General features: G+C 36.1%; 2 protein-coding genes across 2 annotated transcripts; one reads left to right on the forward strand and one right to left on the reverse strand.

The window, feature by feature from the left end:
- The first annotated feature begins 5,549 nt into the window (after positions 1 to 5,549).
- On the forward strand, positions 5,550 to 8,170 carry LOC141845763 (uncharacterized protein At3g27210-like). The gene is made up of 3 exons (XM_074733763.1): positions 5,550 to 5,616; positions 6,157 to 6,237; positions 7,757 to 8,170. The coding sequence occupies exons 1-3, from the start codon at positions 5,550 to 5,552 to the stop codon at positions 8,131 to 8,133; spliced, it is 525 nt and encodes a 174-aa protein (XP_074589864.1). The 3' UTR covers positions 8,134 to 8,170.
- Positions 8,171 to 8,310: 140 nt separating this feature from the next.
- LOC141846641 (F-box/kelch-repeat protein At1g67480-like) lies at positions 8,311 to 9,897 on the reverse strand. Its single transcript, XM_074734682.1, has 3 exons — positions 9,862 to 9,897; positions 9,056 to 9,631; positions 8,311 to 8,958 (listed from the first exon to the last, which is right to left on the reverse strand). Exons 2-3 carry the CDS (start codon positions 9,583 to 9,585, stop codon positions 8,328 to 8,330), a joined length of 1,161 nt encoding a protein of 386 aa, XP_074590783.1. The 5' UTR covers positions 9,586 to 9,631; positions 9,862 to 9,897; the 3' UTR covers positions 8,311 to 8,327.
- Positions 9,898 to 10,480: the final 583 nt, after the last annotated feature.

Genomic DNA, 10,480 nt, shown 5'->3' on the forward strand with positions numbered 1-10,480 from the left:
ATATCGTATGTCCGTCAATTAATTGAATTACTGACAACTCAATTAATTAACTTCTGAATCCAAGAGTAGTACCACTCAAACTTTATTATCATGCAGAACTAAGTCCACCTGCAGGGTTTACATGATAATCCTTATGAGCTCCTCAAGGGGACATCATCAGCCTAAATATTAGGACACAGATTCCTTCTATAATCAATAACACACCATATACATAGCATTATCTCCCAACTCATCAGGCCTTTTGATTTAACGAATAAATCTCACCCTTTGATGAATTAAAGAAATACATACTAAGTATATGTGCTTGTTATTATATAGGGATTAAGAGCATGCACATCCATAATAACAGAGGTCTAGTTCGATTATATAGTCAGTATAAATCGAACGACCTCAAACGGTCCTGCTCAATACACACAAAGTGTACTAGTGTAATTTTATAGTCAAGATAAACTAATACCAATTACACTACAACCGTTCTAATGGTTTGTTCCAGTCCATCTTGGTTGTGAGCTACTATTTATAATTTATAAGGAACCGATAACATGATCTTCTGTGTGACACCACACACCATGTTATCTACAATATAAATTAAGTAAACAACTGCATTAACAAAAAATGCAAACATTTGACCAAAGTGATTCTCATTTCAATATTATTTCAAGATAGATGTTTATACAAAAAGCTAGGCTTATAGTATACATCCCAACAATGCACACATTAACAGATTGTAATTTGAAATATAATAACACTAAGGTGTTAATTGATAATATAAGTTCTATAAATCTGACCAAGAACCCAATGCACCACTCTAGAACAAATCATATAGAGGTCAAATATCATTCATAAGAGACCATATCGCTAAGGGAGAAATTGTACTCGACTATGTTGAGTCAAAATCTAACTTAGCAGACATATTTACTAAACCTCTACCAGAGTTCGAGTTCAGTACAATTAGAAGATAATTAGGACTATGCTTGGTAAACTAAGGGAAAAATTCAAGTTTTTTTTTTAAAAACTCATGTTTTTACAATCTGCTATTATTTAGTTTTTCAAAATGGTTTAAAAAGTTTATTCTTTTATTTTTGAAAAACTTATTTTTAAATTTTGATTTCAAAGCAAAATAAAGGAATGATTTAGCCTTAGACTAGAATCTTCCCCTAGAAAGCATGTACCTATAGATCTAGGTTGAGCATCTCACAAAGCACACCAACTAACTTATTTGTGATTGTGAAACTTAGAATAATGTGAGATGCATAGGATTCTAGCCTGAGTCTTAGATGCTTATATCTGTGCATCAAACCTAACTTGGGCTTTAAACAAATGATGAATCAAGTTAAGTGTTCCTAAGCATAAGCTAAATGGAATGATACACTTAAACTTGACTAACTGGGTCAAGCTACTATTGCTTAGTAGTTAGCTAAAACCTAAGTTGGACACTCGCCCCTTGGATAAAATTTTTTTATCTAAGTATTTTATTTATTTATAACATGCTTGGACTCAAACCCATTATTTATTTTGATTATGCCAGAAAGCCTTATAAAAGACCTTCAATAGAAGGCTTTAGAACATCAATTCAATGCATTCTATAGTAATCCGACGGCAGTCTGCATGCGAAGGATCATCCTAGAAGCCGTCGTAATGCCGAAGTTCTGCACCGCAAGTCTTTATCTCAATCTCCGATGATTTGGTAACGATTTACTTGTATGTTTTTAATTTAAGTATGATAAAATTGTTATCGTATTCTGATTTTGTAAATCATTACAACTCCTCTCTGTAAGGAAGGAATTAATTAGTGGATTGCCCAAACATAAATGATTAAAGATCCTGGGCCGTAGAGTAGTAGCTTGTGGTTGACAACCAAGTAAAAAAAACTTGTGTCTTTTATATTTGTATTTTTTGCAATTATTATTTCTGCTAGAACGTTATCTCTGATTTACGAACGAACACACGTAATTGACGAATTTATGAAAATCGAGAAAATGCTACAAGATAACACTATTCACCCCCCCCCCCCTCTAGCGCTCTCTTCGATCCTACATGTGCTCAGTAGAGTAGGATTTTTACTTGTGATTTTTAAACCTTATATTTTAAATTAGATTTCAAAATTTAAGTTTATAGCTTATGTTTTTCAAACATAATTTTTTTAAAATCTATTCTTCAAACCTACTTTTAAAAATTTATGTTTTTTAAAATTAATTATTTAAAATTTGAACTTAGCCTAGGACTTCCTGTAGAAAATATGAACTTATAGATTTAGGCAGTTAGCATCTCACAAGCATATTAAGATTAACTTGTTTGTATACTGAGTTGCTTAGAATGGTGTGAGATGCTTAGGGCCAAGCTTGGATTTTAGATGCTTATGTTAGTGCATCATCATAAATCTGGACTAAAAATATGAATTAATATTGATCAAGTTAAGTAATCCATCATAGTAAATGAATAGTTGGAAATCCACACTTAATTTGACTAATTCAGTGAAAACTACTATCTTCTGATAGTCAACTAGTAATAAAAGTTAGACATATTAATAAGAACAATTTCATAAATATATTTTTAAATATTATATTTTTACATGATGCATACTTGGACTCTAGGACTTAGTTATTTTTTGGCATTAGAATCCATCTTAATAGGGATAAATCTTGAAATTGTCACCTAGAGCTTTTATGTATGTACTTTTTACTCAAAAAGCTTTTAATTTTTAAAAATCTTATTAAGTTTTGAAAATAGTGTTAATATGAGTCTCCTATTTTTTGATGTAAAGGAGGAGAAAATGAGGAGGTTTAAAAAATTTTTAAATATTTTCAAAAGGGTGTCTTAATTTAAGGAGGATTTTAAAAGATATCTTAAATTAAGAGGGAGCTTAAACTTAAAGGGAGTTATTAAAACCTTCTCTATAAAAATTTAAACTTAACTTTAAACCAGGTAATCAAATATCAAAAAGGGAGAGATTATTATTGCAGGGAGCATTAGAATCGAACCAATGTTTTGATGTTGGCAAAAGTTAAGGTTAAGTATTGTTTGTGAATTGATGAACTAATCTAAGCATGCAAGAAACACAACAAATAAGTCCTAGCTAGAGGCTAAGAAAGGAAAGTCCTAGCTAAAAGCTAGGTAAGATAAGTTATAACTAGAGGCTAGGTAAGGAAGTCCTAATCGAAAGGACTGGACATAAGTTTTAATAGATCAAGGACACCATGTGGAGGAACTCGATGGGGTCTAGAGGATCAAGATCTGTTGGACTAGAGACTAAGGGTCAGAGGATCAAATGCTGGGCAGAAATTTCAAATAGGTTTGGATGATCGGATGTTTGACGGAGAAGTAAAATCTTTTGAGAGGAGTAGGTGAGGATGCGTTCCCGTGGAAGAGAACAGTAGATGTCGATCTGACTTAAGATTTCATTGAAAATCCGAAGTCAAGATTAAACAATTGTAAAACTGTCAAAACTTAATTTTGTATATTTTTCTCATTTTCTTTTAATTCTGTGATGTAGGAAAGTTAACTCAAAGAAAAATTAAAAAAAGAGTTTTCAGGCGCCCCTATTGGATCCGGACGCCTAGATGGTCTGAGTGCCCCTATTTGATCTAGACACCCGGATAAAAGTATTTTGGGCTAGCGAAGTAGATGAGATGGCAAATGCAGATTGCCCAAGCTACCTCAGCCTCCAAGCGCTCAGAAGCAATCCAAACGTTTGGGGATGAATAAGTCGTGATCAGATACAAATTAGATACGCTTTGCCAACTCTCACCATGTCAACAATTCAGGCATTCGGAAGGGTTTCAGACACTTGGATATGGACAGAATCATGGTGATAACGGGATTGGATCGGATCAGATTGGGGTTGGGTGCTTTGAAGGTGTCCAAAATAACTAATAAAAGAGAGTCTTCACCAATAGCTCTGAACAATAATTTTCTATCACCTTATACTTCCATTGTGCTCTAGAATTTCAATTCTATGTCAATGTACTACTTCGACGACTTTGTTCAAATTGTAAACCTTTTGTTGATAACTTTTCACTCTCATCTTATCTTTTTATGCTTTAATTTGTGAAGGACTGGTAAACTTGTTATTGATTCTATTCTTTGTAAAAGATGAAACTTTTCCTTCTTTTTAAGAAGGAAGATACTAGTGAATTATCCATCGAAAGCGGTGGTCAACGACCATGGACCTTGGAGTAGTAGCCGTAAGCTATGAACTAAGTAAAAAAGAAAATGAATATTTTTCTTTTATATTTTTATTTTTCGTTGCGTCTTTAAAAATTGAAAAAATGACAAGTGCTATTTACCTCCTCCCCTTCTAGCGCACTTTCGATCCTACACCTATTGTGTTGCTCATAAGAACAATGATTGTAAGAGATTTTTCAGCCTTTGAAAGGTATTCAAGAAGGAGAAAGTATAGTGGTGCTACTGTTAAGATTCTAAACTATGAAGTAGGAATTAGAGATTTCGAATCACATAAAATTGAGATATCTTTGTGCTTGTGTTTTGTTTCTGCATTTATTTTATATTTTCTATTGTGCATTAATATCTTGTAGATGAGTACACGATCAATGAATAAGAAATGAAATGAATTGCCATTCACCCTTCTAGATCTCAACACTTCAATTTTTTGAGATACACAGAATGTGACACTTATGTCTTTGAGCAAATTATTTTTATCTTATGTTAAAAAGAGTAATGTTTTGTTGCCTTCTTCATGGAGATTAGTAGTGGGATTTACCAGAGATAATTCACTTAACAAATCGATCGATCAAGCAGTAGAACTAAATGTTTGAACTATATTATATTCTTCTGTTAGAATTACTTTTCTTTTTTCTCTGTTTGCTTTTACTTATTTTTGCGACTTATCTTTGACACCGACAAACACTTTAAAAGAAACACTCTAACGTTTAATTTGATCTTTTACTTGAATTTTTAGATTTTTCAGATTACTTGCTATTTGTCCCTTCAATTGACCATTCAATCCTACAGAAGAGATAGGAGAGGAAGAGAGGAGGAAGGGGGAAAAAAACCTGACAAGTGGTAAGCATGTGGTAGCGTTGGTTAAAGCAAAATGAAGGAAAAACTTAGAGAAGAAAAAAAAACGAATTTGAGATTCCTTTCTTTGGGTATGAGGTATCTTTCGCTTGCTGCACAGTTATTAACTCAAGCTAAATTTCAAGCTCTCTAGAGTTCGCTTGTGAACATTAAAAGCAACATTTTTTAGAAACATAACAACTGAAAACTTAATCTAAAAGCCACACAATGCCAAAGTTTTTAGCCCACATGGAGATGGAAGCACCCCTGTAATCAAGCATTGATACCCAGACGGGGATGCAATATGATGGCCACCCCACCATGATTTCACTTTTTGCCCCACTCCCACTCATCAAATCTTCCTAATCAATCCTTTGTTCAACGTCACTGTTGCTTTACAATTAATCAAGCTTCCACTACTCCTCTTGTTCCTTTACAACAACTTTCCACTTGCAACCTCTTGCTTAACCATTTATATTGAGATCCCCCTTCAGGCCTTCAATCTCGGAGCACTTCTCACTTCTCTTCAGGCCATGAGTCTGCTCAATGTGGAAGCCACTGTGCGAGGTCTGGATTCTGAGAGAAAGCAGGTGGCTTTAGGTATGCTCCTCCTATCTTTCTTGTGACTTATTTATATTGTACAAAGTGATAAAGATTTATTTGATGGTTAGATTTGATTAAGTAGTTATCATTATTAAACCATATATCTATCAATTTGAGGAGAGCTAGCCAATCTTAGACTGATAGTTTTATAAGGAAAAAAAAATACAGACATCATTTTATTTACCTTTTTTCAAAATATTAATGAAGAGAGCTACCTAATATTATATCAGATGATATTTTTCATCACCTGACCTAAGCGAAAAACTAATAGAAATTTGGAAATCTAGGACATTTTTAGAACTTGGAATGTAATTTGCAAAAGTAGAGGGACAAAGAGGAATTTACCCTAACTTGCATAAGTACCACAAACATTTAACAAGGAGGATGGCTATATTTCAGTGATCCTTTAAAGACTGTAGAAATTTAGATCAAGGCTACATTATATCAAGAAATCTCTTTATGTATTTTTTGGATGTGGCAGACTAAGTTATTTAGGTTATGCTTCCTGAAATAACTCTTGTTCATTATGATTTGTAGGAAGTAAAGAAGAAGCCTTCTTTGATTCACAAGGGTGGCTGGATTCTGATTGTGAAGATGATTTTGTCAGTGTGAATGGAGGTAATTCCACTCGATAAAAAATCCAAAGTATAGAAATTTATATGCTTCCAAACTTTGATCTTGTGCCACATGTGTCAAAGACTCAAAATTTTGTATAACTACCCACCCAAACAAGGGTTTAGTCGTCGGTTGCTGCCAACACTGCCTTTACAAAGAATCACAAAGAGGTTGCTAAATAAACTTTGGAATTTGAGCAACACAAGTCAAATATAATTGTTAGATCATACAGAGTATATGGTCTAGTGATAGCATACTCATTGTTGAAGTTTGCTCTATTTTTTCATTTAAAGAATTGTTTTAGTAAAATATTTGGTAGTGTTGCACCCATTGTACATAGGAGGACTTTAGAGCCACTCCATGCCACCCCTCTCAATTAGACTTTCATTATGAGGCTTTACTTAATCTAGACTTTGACTAGACAAACACCTTCCTTAATTTAGACTTTATCTAGATCAAGATACCATCGGACTAGACTTCTCTTGGTTGTGAGTCAACCACCAAGTATTCTTGCTTTCGTTACCATGACGGCCTTCCTTAATCATACTTTGTAAACCCTCAATGCTAGAGACCTAGTGAATGATACAAGCCAAGCAATTGCTTCTAGATCCCCTCTAGAAGAGCTACTCTCTCAAGATGATATGAATTTAGTTCAAATGAGAAATTAACTTCTACCTCACCCTATAGATAAAAGCCTTAGGTGAAAAAAGTCCCTAATAGTCATTTCCAGACACTAAGGTTAACTTACCAATGCATATGGGTCAATCTAACCTTGATTTCCTGACCATTAGAACCCCAACAAAAACTTTAGGTCAAAATACAAAAATCGTAGGCTACCTCAATGATCGTAGACCTACCAAAACTTGTAGGTTGACTCAACTTACATTTTATAAGCTAGCTACCTACACTGTTGATACTAAGTCAACCATCAATTTACTTAGGTCAATCTTAGTCCTAGGTCACTTGAGCAATAAGATGAGCTTTCCTACGTAACAATCACTACTTAAATATTGTCTTTATATTCATAAACAAAATAAGTTACAACCCTACACTACATTTCCTAGCTTTTTTCACTTCAAAATTTATTGTCAAACTATAAAATCACTGTGGTTACTAGTTCGACCTAATTATAAGAAAGAAACCATTATCGCAACAAATGAGACCTGATTATTAAGTATGACTTGTTAAGATGAAAAACTATGGAGATAGGAGATTCCCTTTGGAGAGGCTGCACCCACATAACCAAAACCAATGTCCAACTTGACTATTAAAAATCATAGCACAAAAAGCCTTTAACAGTCTATATTGAAATTCAGTGATATCTTCCTCAAGGGAAATATGGTGAACAATGGTGGAAGCTAACTAATTAAGTAGGGCTTCAAAAGTTTGGTAGTATTTAAACAATACTGAATCTCTTAGAGATTCTACAAAGGTGATAATCTATTTTTCTATAGTTGAAACGAGACTTTGTTTTAGTTGCAACCAAACTTACCATTGAGAAGCTAATTCATGTTTTCTTCAGATCTGACTCCTTCCAGGTTAAGCAGTCCAAACTTCCAAATGAACAAGCAATTCACAGTTCCTAATTCCACCATCGTGTCTTTTTCGCCAGATGCTGCAAAAAGGAAGCTCTCCGAGCTTCTTCTAGACAATGAAGTTGTACCAAACCAAAAACAAGTTCCAGAATTGTTTGAGGTCGATGCAAATATCCTCCCACAGCTCAATCATCAAACCCTCAAACTCTCTGGAATCACATCCTGTTGCTGCAATGTGGGGAAGCCAAGCGAAGAATTCAAGGAGGAGAAAAAGACGAAGTCTAACACCTGCTGCTTGCCCAGTTTGGCATGCAGTTTTAGATTGAAAGAAAGAAGGAAGCAGAAGATGAGCTTTGATGGCTAGAGTGTCTTTGGTATTTCTATCAATTGTTCAACGTGGAGGCCCCATGTACACTTTACCTGTTTCTGGTACTGTGTAGATAGATACAAGTTAGAATACAAAAGTTAAATGTTCAAACTCTATTATGACTGTTGCCAAAATACACTAAGATTGATTCAGTAATGAACTATGCTTTTATTATTATTATTATTATTTTTTCACGTTGTTATGGTTACACTGCACAAACAAAAGCCAGAAGGCTTAAACAAAGACGTTTGTTGCCATTGTGATCCAACTGGAGCATCTGGATCATAAAACAGAGTTTTATATCCAGGCAATTTACTCATTGAGAAAAGCAACAACTTATTGTTCAATATCCCAAAGCAAAACCCTACAGCAGAACTCCCTGAAACTGGCACGGAAACACTGTGCCATGACTTATCGACCGAATCAAAGATAGCCAATTTACGCTGGTTTTTCCACTCAATGCAGATGAGTTTCTCGCCTAACATGGCATGAGCAGTCACCATGACACAACCATTCTTCATCTCACACCAAGACTTTTTCTCTGGGCTATAGATGTCGACCACCCTGGAATTCCCAATTGTGAAGCTAGAACGGCCACCCATCACGTAAAGCATGCCGTCGAAGCTACATGCAAAGCAACCCCACCTCGGCCGGCGAAGGCTTTCAATCAAGCTCCAGATGTTCTTCTCCGGGTCGTAAACTTCGACACTCGATAAGCTTTCTCCATTGGATCCAACTCCTCCAACAACATATATCAGGCCATTCGCCTCAGTGCATGCGAAATTATAACGTGCAACGTTCATCTTGGCTAGCGAGCTCCATCTGCAACAAAAGTGATAAAGAAAGCGGTGTGCAGGTTTGTTCAGTATCACAAGCCGATCGAGACGTGAACTAGGAAAGCAATTTGAAAATTGAGTACCTGTTAAGACGCGAATCGTATTGATAGACATCGTCTGACACGTTCTTCGAGCCGCCATCAACGACGGTGACGTATCCGCCCGCAACGACAAACTTAGACTCCAGCACGGCGACGGCAAACCCGGTCTTTACAGGGCCAGGCATCGGCGGAAGCACCTTCAGTTTCTGGCCCGAGGCTCCCCACACCTCCCAACGCCCCTCACTCCTTTCGGCGTCGCTAGTCAAGACAAACATCCATTCTTCGAGCTTATTTCCCTGCTTTCGAATGGCGAGAAATTCCTTGCTCTGAATAAACGACCTCCACGTCTTGCAAACTGCCGCCGCGAGAGGGAAGTCACTGCGCGGAAGAAGTGCGAGGCAGCGCTTTGCCACATCGTCAGGCAATCCAGGAATGATGGGGCAATGCGAATCCAGCTGAATTTGCAGGCTCAAAGCGGCCGAAACTTTTCCAAGGGAAGCCATCGTATTTCGGATTGGAATGTCAAATTGCGCTCTCGGACCAACAAACTCAGGCACCGACAAACTTATCATCGCGCTGAAACGAAGATCTCTCCGAGAAACAACAACCGCTGAAAAACTTGAAACACAAAAAAGACAAGAAGCAACAAGACTGAGAGACATGCATTAAACTAGCCAATTCTTCACATTTAAATTTTTTTATATGGTGGAATTGAAGAAAAGACGATCAAAATTTAGAGCATGCAAAACCCTGTCGATATATATGGAAAGAGGGATAAACTCTTTATAGTAAAATAGTGATGCCACAAAGCGTCTAAATCCTAAATTAAAAGGAGGTGAAAAAATTACCTTGAGTTAATATCGATCGTCACTGCTCATCCACCAGCTAGATGCCATTAAATCGAGACAAGTACACGTATCGAAGCCCAGATGACTAGCAAAAAGTCTTAGTTGAGACTAGGCAAAGTAGAAGTCCTAATTAAGGCTAGGTAAAGAAAGTCCTAGTTGCAGGCTGGGCAAGAAAAGTCCTAGTAGGAGGGGACAGGAAAAGTCCTAGTTAGAGGTTAGGTAGGAGAAATCCTAATTGGAAGCTAGGTAATATAAGTCCTAGTTGGAGGCTGGGTAGTTTTAGTTGGAGGCTAGGAAAAGTCCTGACGAGTGAAGCTAGGTAGAAAGTCCTAACTAGAGGTTAGGTAAGAGAAAATCCAAACAAGTCAAGAGTAATCGAATATTTGACACGTGGGAAGTCTACCAATAGAAGTGACTGGTCCTAATTAGAGGTTAGACAAGGGAAAGTTCAAACAAGTCAAATGTGATTGGATATTTGGCAGGTGGAAAGTCTAAATATGGAAATGACTAGTTCTAACTAGAAGTTAGGCACGGGTAAACCTAATAAGTTAGAGCTATAGGGTAAGACTTGTTGGGATATATACTATAAGCCTAGCTTTTATATGAACATCTTTATTTG

The sequence above is a fragment of the Curcuma longa genome, chromosome 15 (genome assembly GCF_044706935.1).
Source record: "Curcuma longa cultivar G26 ecotype Majalengka, Jawa Barat chromosome 15, ITB_CL_G26_1.1, whole genome shotgun sequence".
In the NCBI taxonomy this organism is placed as follows: domain Eukaryota; kingdom Viridiplantae; phylum Streptophyta; class Magnoliopsida; order Zingiberales; family Zingiberaceae; genus Curcuma; species Curcuma longa.